The sequence below is a fragment of the Bombina bombina genome, chromosome 6 (assembly GCF_027579735.1).
Source record: "Bombina bombina isolate aBomBom1 chromosome 6, aBomBom1.pri, whole genome shotgun sequence".
NCBI classification, from domain to species: Eukaryota; Metazoa; Chordata; class Amphibia; order Anura; family Bombinatoridae; genus Bombina; species Bombina bombina.
In genome coordinates this window covers 1,079,998,399-1,080,025,445 of record NC_069504.1, presented here as the reverse complement: position 1 = coordinate 1,080,025,445, position 27,047 = coordinate 1,079,998,399, and the positions used below count along the sequence as shown (strand labels likewise).

At 39.2% G+C, this 27,047-nt stretch overlaps 1 protein-coding gene and 1 long non-coding RNA gene across 2 annotated transcripts in view; both read left to right on the top strand.

Annotated features, from left to right (window-relative positions):
- SLC13A4 (solute carrier family 13 member 4) overlaps nt 1-27,047 on the top strand; it is an 83,747-nt gene that overhangs the window by 41,189 nt on the left and 15,511 nt on the right. Inside the window, exons 6-10 of the mRNA XM_053719690.1 lie at nt 6-45; nt 1,119-1,199; nt 5,294-5,481; nt 24,067-24,186; nt 25,455-25,556. Coding sequence (XP_053575665.1) covers nt 6-45; nt 1,119-1,199; nt 5,294-5,481; nt 24,067-24,186; nt 25,455-25,556 — 531 coding nt within the window. The remainder of the gene's footprint in view (nt 1-5; nt 46-1,118; nt 1,200-5,293; nt 5,482-24,066; nt 24,187-25,454; nt 25,557-27,047) is intronic.
- Nucleotides 12-5,344, top strand: LOC128662458 (uncharacterized). Its single transcript, XR_008402782.1, has 3 exons — nt 12-45; nt 1,119-1,199; nt 5,294-5,344. It is a non-coding gene; the product is annotated as an uncharacterized LOC128662458 (long non-coding RNA).

The window sequence follows — 27,047 nt, the reverse complement described above, 5'->3', positions numbered from 1 at the left end:
TTCAGAGCTACAGCAAAGGACCTGAGTAAACTGATTCAGAGCAAGGTAATAAAGCTGAACATCACATTTCAACACCATCTAATATATCAAATCCAGTTAGCGGAGGTTAAACACAAACAGTTATAACATATAAGAGCACGTCATTTTTTTCATTAACCTGTGATTACACAGAGCATGTGATTCCCAGCTAGGGCATCATGTGACATGTCAATGGATTAGAAATGAGCATAAACCAAGGTTTTAAAAAAAATAAGACCCAAATTTATGCATGAGGTTCAATGTGATAATCTCTCTCTTTGGTAGATTTTTAGTGACCCACAGACTATAATATTGACTACATATACTTATTATACAGTATTTTTTTTATATAAATTCTACAGTAAAGGAGTTCATGAGTTGTCACAAGTTTATAAAAAAACAGATATCAAAGGATATTAAAGGGACATGAAACCCAAATTTTTTCTTTCGGGATTTAGAAAGAGCATGTCATTTTAAACAACTTTCTAATTTACATCTATTATCTCATTTGCTTCATTCTCTTGATATCACTTGCTTAAAAGCATATCTAGATATGCTCAATAGCTGCTGATTGGTTGCTGCACATAGAGGCCTTGTGTGATTGGCTCACACATGTGCATTGCTATTTCTTCAACAAAGGATATCTAAAGAACTGAGCAAATTAGATAATAGAAGTAAATTGGAAAGTTGTTTAAAATTGCATGCCCTATCTGAATCATGAAAGTTTAATTTTGACTAGACTGCCCCTTTAAGTTTCAAAAGTACAGCAATACATAAAGAAAAGTCTGACAATCAGTGACTTCTAAAAAATATAAACTCACACACATTAACTCAGCATGAACCTCAATAGCAGCTAATGGTGTCAAAAAGAACATTTCTAAAAATTTAAAAAATAATGGGAGAGAGAAATTATTGAAATGAATTTGATTCATCTTTAAAGTACTTAGGACAAAAATGCACATTTAGTAAGTGTTCTAAGTTCAAAACTGAATCAAACTAATTAAGTCACAAAAGCTTTTCTACATAGAAACAAACGCATTACCAAATACACTTATCATTCATGATGGTTGGTTTTCAATATATATATTTTTTTATGTCAGCAGAATCTAAACAGTGTGCACATGATAGCCAATCCAATGAGAGTGGTGAAGCCGCCAACCAATGGCCAGTCGCTCCCTCAGGTAAGAACGAGTAAATTTTTAACTAAAGATGGATAAATGCTTAGACTCAGAGCATTAGTTAAAAATAGTAATTAAATGTTTTATTTAGTGTTGATTGTTTAGTGAAAGTGTGAATTTGATTTGTTAACTTAGAAATGCTGATTCTCACAGACCTCACTGCCAGTCTATGAAAATTAATATTCAAATGTAACATTAAAATATTACATTTAATATCTGAGTATTATATTCACTATTCAAATGTTAACATTTCATATTTGATGCTAGATTTTTTTCTACAGAAACATTTTAATAACAACAGGACACATTTTAAGGAAAACCATATAAAAATTCTGAGATTTGCCTAATCCTATTTCCTGTGGAAATAAATGTATTTCTCTTATTATAACTTTGTCCTTGTCCTTGTCAGCAAATACTAATTATGAGGGTGTCTCATCAAAATAGCAGTAGTAATACAGAACTATTAGTTGTGCACAAACATTCATTTCCTTCTAGCTTCAATATAAATTTAAATGTAACCTTTTCTCTTCCAAAAAAATATATTATTATTTTTAATAATAACAACATATTAATTGGTCTTTTGGTGTCAACAGATATACACTAACCTAGATATATATAGATTACAAGGGGATTGCTAATTTATCGCGCACAATAACTAACCAGACATTACAAGTGGATGGTTATTGCTATGGCGAGCTTGCGGTAGCAATTAGCGCTTATAAAATTAAAGGGACACTGTAGCCAAAAAAAATCTTTTGTGATTCAGATAGAGCATGCAATTTTAAGCAACTTTCTAATTTACTCCTATTATCAAATTGTCTTCATTTTCTTGTTATGTTTATTTGAAAAGCAGGAATGTAAGTTTAGATGCCGGCCCATTTTAGGTGAACAACCTGGGTTGTCCTTGCTGATTGGACAGCACCTTTATACAAGTGCTGTCCATGGTTCTGAACCCACAATTTGCTGGCTCCTTAGCTGAGATGCCTTCTTTTCAAATAAAGATTGCAAGAGAATGAAGAAAAATTGATAATAGAAGTAAATTAGAAAGTTGCTTACAATTACATGCTCTATCTGAATCATGAAAGAAAAAATTTGGGTTCAGTGTCCCTTTAATCAGAAAACAGATCTCTGGTTCATTTTATAAATGTCCCAAAAATGCCCCTAAACTTAAGTGTAATATATTGTATTAAAAAATAAAAATAGTAGCAGTTATATGGGGCTAAAGTTGACAGGTGTGGGGTGTAAATATATATATTATATATATACACACACACACACATATTAACACATAAATATATAAGCATATAAATATATATTTACAATTTGCTGCCATCGCTGCACGACTTACCCCCTTTGCTGCGCTAGGTTCTCATGCTGTGTCTCACGGCATGTGAATAAGGTTCCCATTAGAGCCTATAGAAGCACGCTCTCATGAGTGCAATGCTTCCATGCAATGCGAACGCAAGCCACATTTGGGTGCGATAGTATTACTCAATCGAACGAGAATATAACTTTCACGAAAGTGATATTTAGCGCTCCACTTGTAATCTGGCCGATAATGTTTCAATAAATGTACTTTTATCATTATTCTAGAGTGACTAGGGTTATTCGTACTATTATTTAAAAATGACACTTCCAGAAGAAATCACTGGTGCTTCCAGAGCTATGTTTCTCCTTCATAAACATCCTGACTTGCACAGTTCAAACAGATTTGTTCTGGGCACTCGTCAAATGATTTTTGAGTTCAGCTCCATTATAATCATGGGAGCCACATCTATGTTGTAACCTTCCACTTCTCTGCACATAGAACAAGTTCACTGTGAAACATTCCGGCATCACACGTATTTAAAATCTTACTGAACAAATTACAAGGACAGAAATAAACCTACCTCTATAAAACAGTCCATTCTAATGAATGCACAAATGAAAACGTAAAAACAAAGTTAAAGGGACAGTCTAATCAAAATTACATTTTCATGTTTCCAATAGGGCATGCAATTTTAAACAACTTTCCAATTTACTTTTATCATCAAATTTGCTTTGCTCTCTTGGTATTCTTTGTAGAAAGCTAAACCTAGGTAGGCTCATATGCTAATTTCTAAACCGTTGAACCGCCTTTTATCTCAGTGCATTTTGACAGTTTTTGACAGTTAGACACTAGTTCATGTGTGTCATATAGATAACATTGTGTTCACTCCCATGGAGTTATTTAAGAGTCAGTACCGCTTGGCTAAAGTGCAAGTCTGTTAAAAGATCTGAGGTAAGGGGGCAGTCTGCAGAGGCTTTGATACAAGGTAATCACAGAGGTAAAAAGTGTATTCATATAACAGTGTTGGTTATGCAAAACTGAGCAATGAGTAATAAAGGGATTATCTATCTTTTTAAACAATAACATTTCTGGAGTAGACTGTCCTTTTAAAGAGAAAGAGAAGAAAAATGAAAATGAGCTTTGAAATTGCGAGACTTGACCACAAGATGAGATACAGGGGAGAGATTTTTTGGGCCCTATGTATTAGACTGTGGGTGGACAAAGTTCATGACTTTGGAGCTTGTCCAACCGCCTTTGTGGCAAATGGGCAGCGGGCATTGTACATCTGGTACTTGGATGTACCTTGCACAAGCACTAGCTTGAGCAATGCGGTCCCCTGCTCTTGTGATCAATCACGTTCGGGTTGTTTTATGTCCGCCACAGATGATAACAAGCAGCTGCTATGAACATCAATTCGTTTATGAAATCTGCATTCTGGGCTTAAGTATAGGTGAAAAATCCTGACCCCTGCCTCTCAAATGTCTCCAAATGCCCACTACTTTCCCTTGAAGACTCCTTCCCTTCTATCCAGAGAGACAACTTTACCATAACAAGACAGACATGAATATTTTACAATTACAAACATTTACAAAACCCATTTTGCAAGTGAGCTTCCAAAGTGTTGCAGATGCAATTATTGTTTTTCAAGTTTCCCTTCAAACCATGAAATGAAAAACAGCTCAGTAGCTTGTTCTTTGCAGCTCACTTCCTGGGAGAACCCTCTTTTAGCACAATTGTGCTTTTCACAGAGAATAAATGTCAGTATCTGTGAGTAGGTGTTTGCGCTGCACAGCTCTCGGCGCTCACTACCAAAGTCCGTCCAGGGTGTATGACGTCACCCGCCGTAGCGGCTGCAAGTGCCTCCGTTGAGGGTCAGTGATCTAGGTAAGGTGCAAGGCTCAAATGTGTGGGAACCACCGCACTGGATAATGCAAAAAGAATGAGGGAGCCGCACTAAGTTCAAATTACAAATTAAGCAAATTTATTGCATATAAACAAATTAAACAAACACAGCAAGAAAGGTGTCTGACGCGTTTCCCGCTCTCTAGTGGCGCTTCATCAGTGGCCACTAGAGGGCGGGAAACGCGTCAGACACCTTTCTTGCTGTGTTTGTTTAATTTGTTTATATGCAATAAATTTGCTTAATTTGAAATTTGAACTTAGTGCGGCTCCCTCATTCTTTTTGCAATAAATGTCAGTATATCAGTCTGATCCCACCTGAAAAGGATGGTCCAGCCCAAAAATACCAGGCAACCCTCTTCTGAACAGGGAACCTCAGACAATGATTTCAAGCTCTGTGCAAGGGTCAGGAAGATTGGAATTAAGTCCAAGGGTAGAGTTAGGGGTGTTTAGTGGACAAAGCTATGTTTGGTTAAATGTTTTAATAATGTAACTTTAATGATTTGCAGAACTACAGTACAGTACAAACCCTATAAGTAGGTTTTATCATACCTCTCTCCATTGTGACTAATTAGGGACAGCTGTAAATGAGTTTGCTCACTGCTCTAAGTAATTCGGTATAGTTTGTAGCTGGTTAGGCAAGCTGCAGCATTTTGAAGGAAACCTAGGTTACAAAATTTCTGACCTCGCTAAAAAATTTTGGCCAGGCACAATTTTTACACAAAAGCAAGGTATTTTTACAACAAAACAAAGCAAAACAAATAATGAAAGTATATTACAATGTTTGTGCTACACATAACTAAACATTGTATATTACTGTGTTAAAGTGTTTCATTGCCATTTAAAGAAAATTACTTTTATCATTGGCGCTGTTCTATCTTTTCCACAGACACAGATCCTGGTTTTGCCTCCTACTGACACGACAGATCTAAAGCCACAGGGGAAGTACAGATCCAGAGATGATCAGATGATCAGCAAATGTTTGTCACTAAGTGTTTCATATGCAGCAACCATTGGGGGCTTAGCCACCATTATCGGGACATCAACCAGTCTGATCTTCCTGGAGCATTTCAGCAAGTAAGCTATTGTAGCACAGGTAAACATTTTGGGGCCGAATTATCAAGGGCCCCTGATGCCCCTGTTTCCGCGCGAGCCTTGAGGCTCGCGGGAAACAGCAGTTAGGAAGCAGCAGTCTTAAGACCGCTGCTTCTTAATTGGTCTGCCTGCTCTGAGCGGCGGACAGCAATCAACCCGATTGAATACGATCGGGTTTATTGACAGCCCCTCTGCGTATCATGTCAGGCAGACATTGATAAATTGGCCCCATTGAGACATAAATGAAGGGTTATCAAGGCATACACACACTGAAGGAAAAGCAATATATGTGTAGTGGGAGTAAATATCAGTTATTGAAATGTACTGAAAAGTAATTTAAAAGGCTTTTGTGTAAAACTGTAGTTGTGCCGCTCTCTCCAGAAAAAACAAAAAGCAGATTCTATAAAACTGCAAATGCTACAAATCAAATAGCTGTTTTCGGTTGTTTGCAGCATTTTGAAAACCTAGGTGACTCATTTTGCTTTTTGGCCTCTCAAGGGAACGTGGGAGAAAGTACAATATTTACACAAGCTTAAGAGATCTTTAATCCCTTAAAGGGACATAAAACTCAATTGTTTTCTTTCACGATTCAAATAGAACATACAATTTTAAACAGCTTTCCGATTTATTTCTATTATCAATTTGTCTTCATTTTCTTGTTATCCTTTGTTGAAAAGCAGGAAGGTAAGTTCAGGAGCGTGCACGTGTCTACAGCACTGTATGGCAGCATTTTTGCGACAATGTTGTTCATTAGCAAGAGCACTAGATGGCAGCACTTATCCTATTATATAGTGCTCCAGACATGTGCACACTACCTATCTAGATACAGTATCTCTTCAACAAAGAATAACATGAGAACAAGCCAAATTTGATAAGAGAAGTAAATTGGAAACTTTTTTTAAAATTGTATTCTCTATCTGGATCATGAAAGAAAAATATGGGTACCTTGTACATTGGCTGTTGTTTTTAAGTTAAAGGGTTAATTATCACTATATACATCAAAGGCTAAAGTGTGAATGCATTTAATTACAATTATTAATTATCATTATAGCCTCCTGGAGTGAAACAAGCAGTGTGTCTTGCCGAGGACCTGTGCTATTACTATCAGGGCCGTCTTTAACACAGGAAAAAAGGGGCAGCTGCCCAGGGCCCAGTCTCTGTTGAGGGGCCCAAGAGTCCTAAAAAAAAAATATATATATATATTTTTTTATTTTTATGGTTCATACCAGACTGCTGATGTGACATGGGGAACACACACATTCAGTCATAATACTGTCAGTCAAAAGTACTCTGCTTATATATTTTTTTTTAAAACTGTGCCAGACCGTGCCGGTGTCATGTGACATGTCAAGCTAGTGCCATGTGCTGTTTTAGATGTGCACTGTGCAGCACTGAATGCAAAGCCCTAACTCGGCATCCAGCCATTCCCACAGAAAGGTCCTACTGGGGTTACCACTGTTACCGGGTAACTGCTCTGGTGGTGGGGATTGTTTCTGAGTAGGGCTGACTGTAGGCGCATGCAGCAGAAAGCTGGAGCGGCAGGCACATGAGGATTTGAGCATCTGTGCAGCTGCATACACTGCTCTCTTCAGTCTTGAGGCTGTATGACACATCTCACACTGTATCCATGCAGCCTTGGGCAGACAGCATCCAGTCTGCTGATCCCCTTAGCCCTGCTCTTTCTGCTGTGGCCCTAAGATCAACTAACTGTAGTTTGTTAGGGGAACAGTGCTTTGTAGAAAGGTGTCAGTGGAAAGAATAAGTGAGTGCACACACACCCCTCCCCATGCAGCATTGTCTAGTGCAGGGTGAGAGGAACTTGTTCCTAGCAAAGAAGTGACATGTGCTGCTGTGGCTGATGTATAGTGTCATGCTGATACTTCACACATTAATGTAAGGTTTATTTTTATAGTTTTTGTTTTCTTTCTGTCTCAGATTTTACAGCTTCCCATAGCAGTTCTGCTGTTTCAGTCAGTAAACTTATATTTGTCTGCACCTCCATGCTTCCTCCTCAGTCTTTAACTTGCTTTGCTCCTGTTGGCTGCTCTAAATCTCTTTAACCAGCTAACCTCACACCAGAATCACATTCAAAAGAATATTAAATGAATCCACAGTGGAGGAATTTATATATTTATTTACTTATTAATACTGCTTAGGTCCAGTTTCACATATTGCAATTTATATAATTTTTTTAAAAAATGATTAGCCCAGCAGTGGATGATACACTTCTGGGCTAAATTTTTTGAAAACAATTATAAAATAAATTGATTTAGTTGTTTTTTGGGATGTTGGGGTGGAGAGCGAAATTGCATGGGGTGGGAGGGGGGCCCAAGAAAATGTTTGCCCAGGGTCCAGTCAATATTAAAGACGGCCCTGATTACTATGTATTTTATTAAAGAGATGGAAGGGTCAAAATTGAAATGTATATGGGCGCATTTAACATTTTAAATACTGTAAAAGCATTATTGCAGAATACATCCATTAGCAAAAATACTTCTACTAAAACCAATTACTGTTTTTCAGCAGCATACGCACATATTCTGTGAGGGCCCGAGCACCAGTATTCAAACACCGCACCTTCTCACAGAATCAGTACAAATCTGTCCTCACTGCCAGACCACAACCAACTCTCTGAAAAGGCATATGGTGTTTGAATCTTGATCCTCTAGTCACACGTAGCATATGTGGGTATGCTGGTGGATAATAACTTTTACTAGAAGCATTTTTGCAAATTGAATATATTGTGAAAATGCTTCTATTTAAAATGCATTAATGCACATTTTCAATTTTGACCTTTCTGTCCCTTTAATAAGAGGTTCCAGTAGTGTCTAATTACTCACGTGTTGGGCAGTGCTGTCCATTCTACAAATATCGAGTATGTTGAACTTTATATTTTTTACTGTCTGATACATTTTTTAAGCTATATCCCAGGATGCTTTGAATTGAACAATGAATAAATAACAACGTATATTAATTATGTTACTTGTTTTAGAATAAACCTAAACAAATAAAACTTACTAAAATAGCATATTTTCTTTCTTTTTTTTTTTCTTTTTTTTACAAATTATCTATGCCCCAACGCCATCCCTGAGCGATGCACTAACTTCACGCCTACCCACACAAACTTAAAGGGACAGTGGTCATAATGAGACATTCATGATTTAGACAGAGCATACAATTTTAAACAACTATCCAATTTACTTTATTTAATTTGCTTCCTTCTCTGGTTTATCTAGGTAAGCTCAGAAACAGAAAAGCACCTGGGTACTCGCTGCTGATTAGTGGCTTCATATTTACCCCATGTGTTCAGTTAGCAACCAGTAGTGTATTGCTGCTCCTTCAACAAATTATACCAAGAGAATGAAGCAAATTTAAAGGGACATTGAACCCAATTTTTTTCTTTTGTGATTCAGATAGAGCATGCAATTTTAAGCAACTTTCTAATTTACTCCTATTATCAAATGTTCTTCATTCTCTTGGTATCATTATTTGAAAAGCAAGAATGTAAGTTTAGATGCCGGCCCATTTTTGTGAACAATCTGGGTTGTTCTTGCTGATTGGTGGATAAATTCATCCACCAATAAACAAGTGCTGTCCGGGGACTGGACTTTCTTTTTCAAATAAAGATAGCAAGAGAAAGAAGAAAAATTGATACTAGGAGTAAATTAGAAAGCTGCTTAAAATTGCATGCTCTATCTGACTAATGAAAGAAAAAAATTGGGTTCAGTGTTCCTTTAATAAAAGAAGTAAATTGTAAAGTTGTTTAAAAGTGTATGCTCTACCTAAATCATGAAATAAACATTTTGGGTTTCAAGTCCCTTTAATAATAGACATGTGCACAGATAAAAAAAAAATAGATTCAGATTAATTGTTCATCAGGGAAAAAGATTTTATTTTGTGCCGCTTAAAGGGCCATAATACCCAAATGTTTAAACACTTGAAAGTGATGCAGCATAGCTGTAAAAAGCTGATTAGAAAATATCTCCTGAACATCTCTATGTAAAAAAGAAAGATATTTTACCTCAAAAGTTCCTCAGTAGGGGGGCGGAGCCAACAGCCAGAGCAATGAGACATGTTTCTAAGAGGCTCCTGAATTCACTTTAATTTTACCCAATTTTTCCTCTGTGGAACAGTATTTGGTTATTAAACTAGTGTTAAGAATCTTAGGAAAGATCATTTAAAAAATCTGGCTGAATGAAGAATTCATCTACGCCGGTTCAGCGCTGTTTCTGAGACACAGCAGGCCGCAACTTTTCTGGGACTATGGGGGGAAGCCATTTGTGCCACGCTGCAGATTCTATTTGCTGATTATGAGAAACGGATCTTAAGCAGATTTGATGACTTGCTCATAAAGATTGAAGCAGCACACGTACCAAGGAAACGTTTACCAGCTGCTAAGATATCTGATGGCGACCCCTGTGCTGTGCATGACCCTGAGATGGAGCGACTGCAGGATGGAGCTGTGGGAGGGCCATGTTGAGACCTGTGAAGCGCACTATGCTGACCCCTATGAGAGCTGATTGTGAGACCGGGAGGCTTTCCTCCGTTAGAGGCGAGTTGGTGAGTCATTCTGATGGGAGCTCCGGGAGGTGTCCCTTGACCACTGCCACAGGGTTTAGCGCAGGCGAGAATACGGCCGATATCTGTAGGGACGCTCTTGCTGGTACATGTGGTTTACTGGCGGCCCCATATCACAACACTGCCTTGGAGTTTCTCATTGACTGGAGCTCAGTGAATTGCCGCGCTGGGGGTTCTGTCTAGGATCCTTACCTCCCCCACGATAACCCTGCAGTGTAAAGATCTTTGGCCCCCTGAGGCAAATATAAAAGCTGGAGTAGGGGTGACATTTTTGTTGCGATGGCGGTTACTAAGGGCTCACACTGCTATCAAATTGCTGATGCCTGTAGTTCAGCTCATGGACTTATTCAAGAATTCTACTATACCAGTGGCTGCAGAGTCTACACTTATGAAGATTGTTTTCGGAGACTGTGTAGATTCTGGGATTGGGACCGTGTGCAGGACTGTGGGACTTATGTGTACTCATTTTTTACGTTAAATGCCTGATTATCTAATCACAGCACTGTTTTTTCTTGGGTTCCCTACTGTTTTTTATCTTCATTATTTTTCTCACATTGCTATATGTCTTATGTTATATTGCAAGTTATATGTTGCTATGTGTATTATGAAGCCCTTCGGCTGATTCAGTGGTGAAGCTAGTAACTAGATCTATGAATATAAGGGTCAGTCTAGTGATTCAGTCACATCCTCATCTCTGGATTGCCTTGCGGTTAAAACTTTACTTATGCATGATATATGTGTGTCATTGTGCTATTAACTCCCAGTATGCTGTAGGCCTACCTCTATTGTTTTTTTTGTTTTTTTTTGAGTGTGTGTAACTTGAGCGTTGGAGAGAGCGATGCTGTTTGCCTATAATCTAGCAATATTGAAACTGCCCTAGTTAATTATGCCATGTGCACAGATCACCATTCTATCTAATGACCTTAGTGCCCTATTAAATGCCTATATGGTGATCCCTTCTCCGTATATACCCTGTAGAAAGTCTGCCCCCTTATCTTTATCTCTATTGGGGTCCCCCTCCTGAGGACCTATACGTTGGCGAGGAGGAAAGTATATACATCAAACTATCACTTAGGATCCATCGCTTGCCATCATGAAAGGCCTCTGTTTGCATTCTAGACTCCCCCCTCCTTAAGCACCCTCCCCCCCTCCCTTTTTCAACCTTCCCCCCCTCCCTTTTCACCCTTCCCCCCTCCCCTTCCACCTTCCCCCCCTCCATTTCCAACCTTCCCCTTCCTTCCATCCTTCCCCCCTCTCTTTCCATCCTCTCCCCCCCCTCTTTCCATCCTCCCTCCCCCTTTTCCATTCCCCTTCTCCCCTTACCATCCTAGCCCCCCTTTCCACCTTTTCCCCCTTCTCCCAACCCTCTTTCCCTTCCCTCTCCTTCTCCCCTTTCTTTTCCCCACTCCCCCCCCCCCGCTTTGCCCTCTTCCCCCCTTTCTCCCTCTCCCTCCTCTCTCCCTCTTTCATCCCCCCCCTCACAAATGTAAGGTAAGGGATAACTAGCTTATCCTCCATACTCCTTTTTGGCAGAGTTATACTGTCTCTGCCCTGTCCGTAGAACCAATGTAGTGGTTTCTGTTTATATAAGCGAAAAATTGGTTCTCCGGATCAAAAATGAAGAGATTTACTATGAATTATCCTGAGTTTAATGTCTATAGACTGTTTATCACCATAATTCTAGTATTGATGTTAGCTCATTTGTGTATCATCTACCTGTTTCCCTATGTATGAGTGAAACTGTCTATGCGGTTCTTTATCTCTGACACAGCGTTTGGTACTTGGTTCTTTAACGTACTTATCCATTACTGCAATATCTTCCCTTAATGTTATTATTAGTCTTAGGGACCTACCCGTGGTCCTAGCTGCCTTGGGAAGAAGCATATAAAATGCAGGCCTTGTCTAGGTCTACATTATAAACAAAAACCTCTGAGAAGTACTTTTAATACAGGGGTCCAAAAGTGGCCCCAGCAGTAGTGGAGGGAAAAACGAGGGCGATATCGGGTTTGCTTCTCAATCTTCATACCTTTGACTACATTTCAATTTGGGTCAGCTATATGAATACTGTGTTAAGGGTACTATTTCTACATATGTTGCTATGTATCTTTTATTTTTATTTTTTCTTAGGCTTGTGATATGTATTTTACCATGTATTATGTGCCATTTGTTTGTATGGGCAAACTGTATTTGTCTTGGAACTGTTATTCCCTCAATAAAAATATTTCAACAAAAAAAAAAAAAAAAAAAAAAAAAGTTCCTCAGTAGCACCTCCCATTGTTAAGTTAAGTCAAATCTCATGAGATCACAGTAAGAGTTCATGACCTCAGCACTGCTGATGCTTATTGGTTGCTGTTCTTTATTCATTTTATTTTTTTTTTTACCTGCAGCTGGAGCAGGTGAAGTATAACTTTTTACACAGAACTTACTCTGCTGAGCTGAGGAAATCTGTGAGGTAAAATATCTTCCTTTTTTACATAGAGATGGTCAGGGGATATTTTCCTGTCAGCTTTTTACAGTTATACTGCATCAGTTTCAAGTGATTTAGCATATGAGTATTATGTCCCTTTAAGTTCATGGAGTTAATCTGTTCAGTTAAATTTTGACAAACACTATCGGTTTGTTAATGGAAATTTGCTAGCCCCTTTATTTCTTATAGGAATATCTTCAGGGCAGCATAGGAGCTGCTGAACTGCAGCTTAACTTAAAGTGGTAGCTAGTGCTATTGCTACACACCAGCAACAGCACATAAATATCTTTTTTTAGTGTTTTTTTTAAGGGGTCAGGATTGTCATGAACAAAACCAAAGCTTTCATACTTATTGGCTGACACAAAATAAGTCAACTGACAAAGACATTGCTGGCTCACAATTGAACAGTGTCAATCTGTATATTTGAAGCCTTTGACACCTTTAGTGTAATGGTTTAAAATGCATGAAAGAATAGTAAAAAAAAAAAAAATGGAGAGTTGCATACATTTATGTTTTCATTTAGTCATTAATGGGACAGTAAAGCTAAAATTAAACTTAAATGGATTAGGTTGATCAAGAAATTTTAAACAACTTCCAGTTTACTTCTATTATCAATTTTGCTTAGTTCTCTTGGTACCTTTTGTTAAAGTCTATAGCTATTTAGCAGTATGGTTTGTAACAATGTTTATAGCAATGTTATACATATTTGCAAACACCACTCCCACAGAAGACGAAAGACACATGAATGCTCCTGAGCTCCTATCAGCCTATCTAGGTTTACTCTTTAACAAAGGATACAAAAGGACAAAGCAATTTTTATGATAGAAGTAAATTGGAAAGTTGTTTAAATAAATGCGCTATCTGAATAATTAAAGTTTAATTTTAACTTTACCGTCCCTTTATTAAAGGGACGGTAAACACCTTGTAATTACAAATTTTCTGTTGTGTTGCTATAGAAGATCAGCCAGGTCTTAATGTTTTTAAAACAAATTCACATCCTTTTTACTGCAATTATTTTTTAATAGCCAAACTCCACTCACCCATTTGCCTTGTTTGAGAGAGCCCAATCTGGGGCGCGATCTGATATGCAGCGTAGTTTGTGGCGCAAGCGAGGGAACCCCCGCCGCCCGCAGTTTCAGCTCGCACCTCGAGCTATCCTATATACGGCGCCGTCAGATGCTAAAGTGCCGTAATCCTGATAAACCAGTGATGTCCAGAAATCTGCGTAAATACAAATTTCTGGAGTCGCCCCATCTACCCTACCTACCCCCTAAAGTGAGGCCCCTACCCCGCCGCCATCTATTTTAAAATGATTAACCCCTAATTTAATCCCCCCTACCCTGCGCCACCTATATTAAATTATTTAACCCCTAATCTAATCCCCCTACCCCGCCGCCAGCTATATTAAATTAATTAACCCCTAATCTAATCCCCCTACCCGCCGCCAGCTATATTAAATTAATTAACCCCTAATCTAATCCCCCTACCTTGCCGCCAGCTATAATTAAATTATTTAACCCCCTAAAATACTAAACTATCCCCTACCACTAAACCTAAGTCTAACACTACAAATAGCCCTGAAAAGGGTTTTTTGCGTGGCATTACCCCAAAGTAAACTGCTCTATTGCCAGCCCGTAAAAGGGCTTTTTTGCGGGGCATGCCCCAAAGAAATCAGCTCTTTTCACCAGCCCCTTAAAAGGGCTTTTGGCAGGGCTTTGTCACAAAGTAAACTGCTCTTTTGCATCTAATCTAAATCCCCTACACCGCCGCCACCTATATTAAACACATTAACCCCTAATCTAATCCCCCTACACCGCCGCCAGCTATATTAACTATATTAACCCTAATTATATTAGGGTTAATATAGTTAATATAGTTATTTATATTATATATATATTAACTATAGTTAATATAGATAATAACTAAAAAAAACACAATACCACCCCCAACATTACAACCCACCACCCACATACCCCTAATCTAACCCAAACCCCCCTTAAATAAACCTAACACTACCCCCCTGAAGATCTCCCTACCTTGTATTCACCCAGCCGGGCAGAACTCTTCATCCGATCCGGGCGATGTCTTCAATCAAGCGGCAGTGAAGTCTTCTTCCATCCGGGCGATGTCTTCAAGCAAGCGGCAGAGAGTCTTCTTCCATCCGGTGATGTCTACAAGCAAAGCGGCATCTTCAATCTTCTTTCTTCGCTCCTCCGCCGTGGAGCATCCATCCGGCACGACGACTTCCCGACGAATGAGGTTCCTTTAAATGACATCATCCAAGATGGCGTCCGTCGAATTCCGATTGGCTGATAGGATTCTATCAGCCAATCGGAATTAAGGTAGAAAAATCTGATTGGCTGATTGAATCAGCCAATCAGATTCAAGTTCAATCTGATTGGCTGAACCAATCAGCTAATCGGATTGAACTTGAATCTGATTGGCTGATTCAATCAGCCAATCAGATTTTTCTACCTTAATTCCGATTGGCTGATAGAATCCTATCAGCCAATCGGAATTCGACGGACGCCATCTTGGATGACGTCATTTAAAGGAACCTCATTCGTCGGGAAGTCGTCGTGCCGGATGGATGCTCCGCGGCGGAGGAGCGAAGAAAGAAGATTGAAGATGCCGCTTTGCTTGAAGACATCACCGGATGGAAGAAGACTCTCTGCCGCTTGCTTGAAGACATCGCCGGATGGAAGAAGACTCTCTGCCGCTTGCTTGAAGACATCGCCCGGATGGAAGAAGACTTCACTGCCGCTTGATTGAAGACATCGCCCGGATCGGATGAAGAGTTCTGCCCGGCTGGGTGAATACAAGGTAGGGAGATCTTCAGGGGGGTAGTGTTAGGTTTATTTCCGGGGGGTTTGGGTTAGATTAGGGGTATGTGGGTGGTGGGTTGTATTGTTGGGGGGTGGTATTGTGTTTTTTTTTTCAGGCAAAAGGGCAGTTTTCTTTGGGGCATGCCCCACAAAAGGCCCTTTTAAGGGCTGGTAAGGTAAAAGAGCTAACTTTTTTAATTTAGAATAGGGTAGGGAATTTTTTTTATTTGGGGGGGCTTTATTATTTTATTAGGGGGCTTAGAATAGGTGTTATTAGCTTAAATATCTTGTAATCTTTTTTTTATTTTTTGTAATTTAGTGTTTGTTTGTTTTTGTAATTTAGTTTAGTTTATTTAATTGTATTTTAGTTAGATATTTGTAGTTTATTTAATTTATTGATAGTGTAGGTGTATTTGTAACTTAGGTTAGGATTTATTTGACAGGTAAATTGGTAATTATTTTAACTAGGTAGCTATTAAATAGTTATTAACTATTTAATAGCTATTGTACCTAGTTAAAATAAATACCAAGTTACCTGTAAAATAAATATAAACCCTAAAATAGCTACAATGTAATTAATAATTACATTGTAGCTATCTTAGGGTTTATTTTATAGGTAAGTATTTAGATTTAACTAGGAATATTTTAATTAATAATATTAATATTAGATTTATTTTAATAAGAGTTTAGTTAGGAATGTTAGAGTTAGATAGGGTTATTATACTTAATATATATATAATATAATAACGATATTAACTATATTAACCCTAATATAATTAGGGTTAATATAGTTAATATATATAATATAATAACTATATTAACTATATTAACCCTAATATAATTAGGGTTAATATAGTTAATATATGTCATGGATTCTCTCACTTTCCTCCGTCCCTTTAAATTTACCTGGTCTCACACCTGGCAAGGTTATTTAAGGTCTGGACACGCCTCCTTTCTTGCTTCAGTATTGTTACCTGTTTGTATCAGATGCATGCAGACCTACCACAAGGAATTACCTCTCCTTTTCAACTAAAACCTTTTTCCAAAGGTTTACTTAATCAAAGAAGAAGCTACCTGGATATATTCAAGGAATTCTACAAACAATCTCAATTTCATTGGAAACGCATTCTAGCGTTGTTCATTACTATTGATTCCCTATTACACGGACTAAGTATTACCGCTCTCCAAGCGATTCATCCTGCAACCTCACTTGCGGTCACATCTCTGGGAAATACAAATTGACTTTTCAGAAGCTCATTGTATCAAAACTGTTAACCTACAATTCGGTTCTCAGGAACGGACTACCGCTGCAGCTTACAGATCACGCCCCCAACTGACGCTGCCTCATTCCAACTCGGCAAACAGCGTGTCAGCTCAGCTTGCCTGTCAGAACTCTGCTGCGGAGTAGCTAGGGATCAGCCTATCAGCTCTTATTAGTCTGCCGCTCCAACTAAGCAGACCACACGCAGCTCCTCTCTGAACTCCCTAATACCAAGTCTGAGCAGCGCAGTCCTCTGGCACTCTGATTCAGGTTTACTACCTCTTGCAGGCATATTTCGTAATTGGGATTACTCAGAAGACCTGTGATTTTCTATTTCCTCCACACTTCTTCATAAGAGCTAATTCTACTTCCGTGCTACAACTAAACCACAAGAACAGGATAGCTATATATTAAGCTTCATAGATCAGCATATTGCCACTGGTTTTCAACAAACCTGATTCAGAAAATACTGATCAGGGAGTTCAATTCAAAGTAATTCTAATCTGCCTACATAGATCATTGCAAGTCAATCCATTGCAATTCCTCAGTGTATCTTGTTGTAAGGCAAAACATTCCACTATTTTTGCCGCAGTTGAGATCCCACAAAATATACCTAACCTTACATAATACTGAAGCCTTTTAATATGGATCCAGCGGAATTACCAAAAATAGTGTACGCTCTGTCCCAGAGGGTGGATCAGTTAAGTCATGGACTCAGAGAATTACAGGTTCAAAATGAGACACTTAACAATATCATAAAAGACTCTATGGGTAAAGCACCTTCACCAGAAACTACTCCAGAACCCCAGGTATCTATGCCCAACAAATTCCATGGGGACAGGGCTATGTTCTCCCAATTTAAAAATTCTTGCAACTTACTATTCAGTTTAAAACCTAAAACCTACGCATCTGAACGAGTTAAGGTTTTGACAGTCATTTCATTTCTCAGAGGAGAACCCCGCAAGTGGGCAGACTCATTCTTTGAACAAGATCATCCCATACTAACATCATTGGAAGATTTCTTCAAGGAGATGGCGATACTATATCAGGATATTAATACCCAACTCACTGCAGAAACTAAGATGAGGTCTCTAAAACAGGGAAAAAAGCAGGTGGAAGAATATCTAAGTGAATTCAAACAGTACAGCAAAGATACTGAGTGGAGTGAAATTGCTCTTAGGAATCAGTATCGTCTGGGTCTAAACGATGCTCTGAAAGATGAACTCGCTCGCACAGAGCTTCCTAGGTCTTTGGAAGGGTTAATCACACTCAGCATCCAGATAGATAGAAGGCTGAGAGAACGCAAGTCAGAAATACTAGGTCTGGATACCGTCACTAGACCCTCTTCCACTTATCATAAACCTACAGTTCCCCAAGCACCTGAACCTATGGATTTAGGATTTACCAAAGGTCCTTTACAACCAGAGGAAAGGAATCGCAGACGTATTAACAACCTCTGCATGTATTGTGCTTCCAATGCACACAATGTCGGAGAATGTCCCATATTACAAAGGCAAAAAAGAAGTAAGTCTATCAAACAAATAACATGTTTAACCACTAACATAAACCATGTTGCTTACTGCTCTTTATCTCTTACCCTACAGTGGGATCAACACCAGCAAATCAGTGAAGCCATCATCGATTCTGGGGCACATTCCTCATATATTGATTCTGTTTTTGTCACTGTAAATAAAATACCCACTGTGTTGAAAGCAAAACCTGTGTCTATTAGAGTTATTGATGGCAATACAATAAGTTCTGGACTCATTACTCACCAAACCATTCCTATTAAGGTTTCCACATCAAGTGCACACATGGAGTATATCTCCTTTGATATTATAACATCCCCCATGTTCCCCCTTGTACTTGGGTTACAATGGTTGCAAACACATCAACCCACCATCCACTGGGATCGTCTTGAAGTGGAATTCAATTCGGATTATTGCAAGAACACCTGCTTCCATCACTCATTCATATCCTGTTTGAATCCACAAGAAAAAACTATTCCTCCAGACTATCAAGATTTTCATGATGTGTTCAGCGAAAAAGAAGCAGAAGTCCTTCCTCCACACCGTCCCTATGATTGTTCTATCCAGTTATTACCGGGGGCTTCCATACCTTACGGACACATATATCCGCTCTCACAACCTGAACTAGATCACTTAAAAACTTACCTATCAGAAAATCTAAGAAAAGGATTCATACAACCTTCTTCATCACCCGCTGGTGCCGGCATTTTCTTCGTCAGAAATAAGGACAATTCTCTTCGCCCTATAATTGATTATAGGCAACTTAATAAGTGTACAGTCAAGAACCGCTACCCCTTACCTCTGATTCCCGAACTCATCGAACGTCTCAGTCAAGCAACCATATACACGAAATTAGACTTACGTGGAGCGTATAATCTTGTCAGGATCCGGAAAGGGGATGAGTGGCTCACCGCCTTCAGAACAAGATATGGGCTCTATGAGTACAAGGTGATGCCTTTCGGGCTATGTAACGCCCCGGCAACGTTCCAGTATCTAATAAACGATATATTCAGTGATCTTCTTGACATATGCGTGGTAGTATACTTGGACGACATTTTGATTTACTCTAAAAACTTCATTGAACACAAAAAACACGTCCGCTGGGTGCTTTCACGCCTTAGACAGCATCGACTCTTCGCCAAACTAGAGAAATGTATCTTCCATACTTCGGACATCACTTTCCTGGGTTATACTATCTCACCCGCTGGTATTCAGATGGATGACTCCAAGGTACAAACTATTAAGAACTGGCCCACACCTACTCCTAAAAAGGACCTCCAAAAATTCCTTGGTTTTTCCAATTACTATAGGAAATTTATCAAGAACTACTCAACTCTCACTAAGCCCTTAACCGCTCTTACGAGTGTTAATGCTTCATTCAATTGGACGGCACATACTCAAACAATATTTAACCATCTTAAGGATGTTTTCACTAAAGCACCTATTCTCAAATTCCCAGATCCTGAGGCCCAATATGTACTTGAAGTTGACGCTTCCAACTACGCCCTTGGATCCATTCTCTCTCAGAATAAAACTCCTGAAGATCCTCTCCACCCTGTTGCCTTCTTTTCACGAGTAATGACACCAGCCGAATTTAACTATCCTGTAGGCGAAAAGGAGCTACTAGTGATCAAGGTCTCATTAGAACACTGGAGACATCTTTTAGAAGGCAGTAAGTTTCCGATCTTAATATACACAGACCATAAAAATCTGGAGTACCTTCTGACTAACCGAACATTATCCTCCAGACAGTTAAGATGGAGTTTATTCCTTTCTCGGTTCGATTTTCACATTACTTATAGACCAGGAAGCTGATGCCCTCTCCAGAAAAGATCAAAAACCACCTTCCTTCAATACTCCTGGTACAGTCATTCCTGTGGAACAAATCATTGCTTTATCTCCAACCTACCCTGAAGTCCTTAAACTCCTACAGCAAAAAGATACTTCTATCTCAAGACTTGATCTCACTTTAGGACAAGATGGTCTCTACTACCATCAAGGTCGTCTATATGTGCCACCTACACTACGAGACACTTTGCTAAAGGAACATCATGATTCACCAATGGCAGGACATCTCGGAATCCATAAAACTTTTGACCTCCTGTCTCGTACCTACTGGTGGCCTTCTATTCGGTCTTCAGTACAAAGATATGTCCGATCTTGCCACGTTTGTACCATTTCCAAGACAGAAAAGAAACCTCCTTTCGGACTGTTGTTACCATTACAGATCCCTGACCGTCCCTGGCAAATTATAGGGATGGACTTCATAGTCGAACTCCCAGTGTCAAATGGTTACAATACCATACTTGTTGTTGTTGACCATCTAACCAAGATGGCCCATTTCCTGCCTTATCACAAGCTACCAACTTCATCAGAACTTGCTGCCTTATTCTTGAATAATATTGTAAAACTACACAGACTTCCGGATTCGATTGTAACTGACAGAGGTAGTCAATTCACCTCCCGGTTCTGGAAACAGTTATGTGACACTATGCAAGTAGAACTCCGATTTTCCTCTTCATTCCACCCCCAATTGAATGGCCAAACGTAGAGAATAAATCAATGGCTCGAACAGTATATCCGTTCTTATTGCTCCCACCAACAGGATCAATGGGCAAGCACCCTCGCTATGGCCGAATATGCCTACAACAATTCATTAAGTTCCACTACTCTCAAAACACCTTTCTTTGCGAACTACGCATTCCATCCTTCTTTTCAACTGTATCCTAGAACGGATTCTAACTGCCCCAAAGTTGATGACCTTACTAAGGACCTACAAGATCTTTTCCAGATTCTCAAGGACCACATTGCTGAAGCTCAAGCTCATCAAAGACACTACTACAATCTCCGTAGACGTCAACCACCAACCTATAAAATAGGTGACTTAGTGTGGCTCTCAACTAAAAACATCAAACTGAAAACCCAGAGCAAGAAACTCAGCGCTGTCTTCATTGGTCCTTATCCCATCATAAAAATTATCAACCAAAATGCTGTTACCCTAGACCTTCCTTCCAATTTCCGACTTCATCCTACCTTCCATGTGTCCCTGTTAAAACCTCATTGTGCAACCAGGCAGGTGACCAGCCATACCGCTCCTGTGACCCAACTGGACTCTGATACGGAATACGAGGTCCATTCCATTCTTGACTCCCGGGTTTACCGTGGCTCTCTTCAATACTTGATCCGATGGATCCGATGGATGTTCGAGGGAACCTTCCTCGAACATCCATGCTCCTAGATTGGTCTCTCTCTTCCATAGGAGGAATCCGGACCGGCCAAGATTTGTAGCTGCAGGGCACCTACCCTGAGGAGGGGGGTATGTCATGGATTCTCTCACTTTCCTCCGTCCCTTTAAATTTACCTGGTCTCACACCTGGCAAGGTTATTTAAGGTCTGGACACGCCTCCTTTCTTGCTTCAGTATTGTTACCTGTTTGTATCAGATGCATGCAGACCTACCACAAGGAATTACCTCTCCTTTTCAACTAAAACCTTTTTCCAAAGGTTTACTTAATCAAAGAAGAAGCTACCTGGATATATTCAAGGAATTCTACAAACAATCTCAATTTCATTGGAAACGCATTCTAGCGTTGTTCATTACTATTGATTCCCTATTACACGGACTAAGTATTACCGCTCTCCAAGCGATTCATCCTGCAACCTCACTTGCGGTCACATCTCTGGGAAATACAAATTGACTTTTCAGAAGCTCATTGTATCAAAACTGTTAACCTACAATTCGGTTCTCAGGAACGGACTACCGCTGCAGCTTACAGATCACGCCCCCAACTGACGCTGCCTCATTCCAACTCGGCAAACAGCGTGTCAGCTCAGCTTGCCTGTCAGAACTCTGCTGCGGAGTAGCTAGGGATCAGCCTGTCAGCTCTTATTAGTCTGCCGCTCCAACTAAGCAGACCACACGCAGCTCCTCTCTGAACTCCCTAATACCAATCTGAGCAGCGCAGTCCTCTGGCACTCTGATTCAGGTTACTACCTCTTGCAGGCATATTCGTAATTGGGATTACTCAGAAGACCTGTGATTTTCTATTTCCTCCACACTTCTTCATAAGAGCTAATTCTACTCCGTGCTACAACTAAACCACAAGAACAGGATAGCTATATATTAAGCTTCATAGATCAGCATATTGCCACTGGTTTCAACAAACCTGATTCAGAAAATACTGATCAGGGAGTTCAATTCAAAGTAATTCTAATCTGCCCTAACATCAAGATCCATTGCAATTCCTCAGTGTATCTTGTTGTAAGGCAAACATTCCACTATTTTTGCCGCAGTTGAGATCCACAAAATATACCTAGCCTTACAATATAGCTGGCGGCGGTGTAGGGGGATTAGATTAGGGGTTAATGTGTTTAATATAGGTGGCGGCGGTGTAGGGGGATTAGATTAGGGGTTAATACATTTATTATAGGTGGCGGCGGTGTAGGGGGATTTAGATTAGATGCAAAAGAGCAGTTTACTTTGTGACAAAGCCCCGCCAAAAGCCCTTTTAAGGGCTGGTAAAAGAGCTGATTTCTTTGGGGCATGCCCCGCAAAAAGCCCTTTTAAGGGCTGGCAATAGAGCAGTTTACTTTGGAGTAATGCCACGCAAAAAGCCCTTTTCAGGGCTATTTGTAGGGTTAGACTTAGGTTTAGTGGTAGGGATAGTTTAGTATTTTAGGGGTTAAATAATTTAATATAGCTGGCGGCGGGGTAGGGGGATTAGATTAGGGGTTAATTAATTTAATATAGGTGGCGGCGGGGTAGGGGGATTAAATTAGGGGTTAATTAATTAAAGGTAGATGGCGGTGGGGTAGGGGCTCACTTTAGGGGGTAGGTAGGGTAGATGGTGGCGGTGTAAGGGGCTCACTTTAGGGGGTAGGTAAGGTAGATGGCGGTGGTGTAAGGGGCTCACTTTAGTGGGTAGGTAAGGTAGATGGCGGCGGTGTAAGGGGCTCACTTTAGGGGGTAGTTTAATATAGTTGGCGACGGTGTAGGGGGATCGCATTAGGGGGTAGTTAATGTAGGTGGCGGCGGGGTCCGGGAGCGGCGGTTTAGGGGTTAAATATTTTATTAGGGATTGCGGCGGGGGATCGCGGTTGACAGGTAGATAGACATTGCGCATGCGTTAGGTGTTAGGTTTATTTTGTAGCTAGTTTAGGGAGTTACGGGGCTCCAATAGACAGCGTAAGGCTTACTACGGCTGCTTTTTGTGGCGAGGTGAAAATGGAGTAAGATTTCTCCATTTTTGCCACGTAAGTCCTTACGCTGTATATTGGATACCAAACTGCGCTGGTTTGGTATACCTGCCTATGGCCCAAAAAACTACGGGCAACGGCAGAAATATACGAGCGTAACTTCTAGGTTACGCCGTATATAGGATACCAAACCAGCGCAAAATTCAGCGTCGCCGGCATTTGTGGGCGATGCTGCATATCGGATCGGGCCCCTGTGCTTTAGTCAGCAGACAAGGCTAGGCACAGTCATAAAGTTAGTATAAAGTACTCTGCTTGTTATCAGCTAAAGCCAATTAGTTAGATTTGTAGTAGGGTTAGCCTTGAGTAGTCAGCAGGGTGCTTTTCATGTTCTGAGAAGTAGAAATTCCTCAATTTTCAGAGCTAAATTACACGAAAAGTCTGCAAAATAAATATAAATAATGAAAGTATATAGCAAAGTTGTTTCATTATGCATAACAAAACATTGTATATACAAATCTAAAGTTGTTTACTGTCCCTGTAAAGGGGTCACTTATTTTGCATTTTCAAACGAATGTAAAGAATGCAGGAAAATTAGTGATTTTCTATATTACCCCAAATCAGTATGCGCATGTCTAATCAATCTATAATATATGAATAATAGGTTTTTAATATATTTTGACTGCATATACAAACGTCTCTGCTTCTGTTCCAGTCGGTATCCTGAAGCAAAGGTTGTGAATTTCGGCACATGGTTTGTGTTCAGTTTGCCTATCACAATTATCATGCTGCTGCTGACCTGGGTATGGATGCACTGGCTTTTCCTTGGCTGCAAGTAAGTACTTATTTCCATGATATTTAGGTTTTTTGATTACAAAAAGTGGGGGTTGATAGCGTAAAAAAACTGTTTGCCATACATTAGCGCCCCTATGTATGTGAAAGGGTGGAGTTTTTTTATTCATTAACAAATTATTCCTGGTATAAAAATATAGCTGCATCTAGAATTTCAGACCCCTGTCGGCTAGAGAGAGCTGAACGAGTAACATATGACTACAAAGGACTCACTTTACGTTGGTGAATCCAATATAAGAAATGCATTGCTGTTTCAACTCTATTCCTGCTTTGACATAACCCGCCATACCAGTATTTAAATGGATACAAGGGTCACCATTAGCGCATTTCAGTTTTAAATAGAATCATATTTGCAATATACTTCCATTCGGAAAAAAAAAAAATGCTGATTACTGTGGCATACGCACATATGCTGTGAGGTTCTGTGCACCAGTATTCAAGCTCAGATTGCTGGCAGTTGTGTATTGCTTCTGTGCAGACATAATTTGTTTCATGCAAGTCACTGATGTGTCGTGTTTAAATTCTGGTGCATATGTGCGTATGCTGCTGAAACACAGTAATAACTTTTACTAGAAGCATTTTTGATCAGGAAAGTATATTGTAAAATGCTTCTATTTAAAATTAAATGACATTCATGCACATTTTAATTTTGACCTTTCTATCCCTGTTATGATATTTCTCCTTGCGTAGCGGTGGGCCGGTAAATTTGACCGTTTTTTGTATTCTGGTATCATCAGGCTAGTAAGCACTATATCATGACAAACGTACTGTATGGCAAGAGCACAATTAATACAGCAATAATGCCATGATGTACAATGAACATCAGCAACAAAATGTGTGGAAATATTTCTTCATTAAAAAGTTGAAATAAAAAAGTTGGTAAATTTAAACTGGCTAATGCACGAGCATCTACACTTTTCCCAAGATTTAAGCCATTTATTACCACAAGATTTTGGGAAATTCAGTTTTGACTATGTCATGGCCTGATGTGTAAATCCCCCACAGTGACTAAAATCATACTGACATATGAGACTTCTGATTGAACATAGAGAAAGAAGGTAAAAAAACGAAGTAGTTAAAAGTTAATAATGCATCATTTAAATATACAAAATTGAAGAATATTTTTGTTTAAGTCTTTAAGCAGAGAAGCAGATTATGATTGGGCCAATAATATCCCTTTAACATGAAACTGTACAAATGTTTAATACATAACATGGATCTCAGTTTTCATGTATTGTATTTTATCCTTAGCTTTAGGGAGACTTGCTCTCTCAGCAAAAAGAAAAAGACCAGACAGGAGGAACTATCTGAGAGACGGATCCAGGAGGAATATGAGAAACTGGGTAAAATGAGGTACACACAAACACCAGGGAAGAAATTGTATTACAATTGCAACCACTCTATAACACTAACAGCATTAGAGGGCTATTGTTTGTTCCTGGCAGACCGCTTCTCTTTCTTTGTGTATATGTGTGTAGCCACCAGTCACCACAATACGATATCTGCAAATCCAGCTCTTAGTGTATGGTGATCTTTCAGAAGCATAAATGCAGCACCGAAAATAGCTGAAATCCACAAACGGACACCTACTTCCACATCCGGCAGCTAACTAAGCTGCCGAAAGCCCATACCTAGTTTTAATAGCCAGGTGATCACTGTGGTAATTAGGATCACCTGGTGTGAATAAATATGCATTTATTTAAAGGGACAGTATACACTCATTTTCATATAACTGCATGTAATAGACACTACTATAAAGAATAATATGCACAGATACTGATATAAAAATCCAGTATAAAACTGTTTAAAAACTTACTTAGAAGCTGTCAGTTTGGCTCTGTTGAAAAGGTAGCTGGAAAGCCCACTGCAAGTGGCAAATAAGACTGTCCCCCCTCCCCCTTCTTTTGCATATGAAAAGACCCTTTAGACAAACAGGAGCAAGCTGGAGTAGGTAGTCGAGCGTATTCACATAAAACTTTAGGGCTTGGTTAGGAGTCTGAAAATCAGAGCAATGTTATTTAAAAATAAGCAAAACTATACATTAATTTAAAAAAAAACTTTATGGGCTATATAAATAGATTATCTACAAAACATTTATGCAAAGAAAAAATGAGTGTATAATGTCCCTTTAAGTAGAGGAGCCCCTATGTGCACAAGGCCCTTATTTATATGTGTTTAACCCTTTCTTCTGTTAACCGTATTGTTTAGAAGAAAAAAAACAGACACAATTTTTACAACCTTATTACATTTTTTGTGAAAGTATATATATATATATATATATTTTCCACACAATTTTGATGTAGGTTTCTTACATGTCATGATATATACACAAAATAATGTTATAGTTTCATAAACAATATATGAGTATGGGTTTCGCACAGAAAAAAGGATTTAAAGGAGGGCTCAAAGGGAAATAAGGCACATTTTTTTCATGATTTAGAGAGATCATGCAATTGTAAACAAATCTCCAATGTACTTCTATTATCTAATTTGTTTAATTCTCATGATATCCTTTGTTGAAAAGCATACCTTGGTAGGCTGAGTAGCTGCTGATTGGTGGCTACACGCATATGCCTCATGTAATTGTCTCACCCATGTGCATTGCCATTTCTTCAACAAAGGATACCAAAAGAATGAATAAATTAGATATGAAAAGTAAATTGAAAATATTTTTAAAATTGTATTCTCTATCTTAATCATGGAAAAAAAAACATTTGCATTTCATGTCCTTTTAAATGCGAGCAGCATCTAAAAATTCAAAAACAGCTCAGCACATGGGTGGAAATGGCTCAGTGGTTAAGGGTTTCATTATGGTGCCACGTCACTGCTCAATCACTTTAGTTA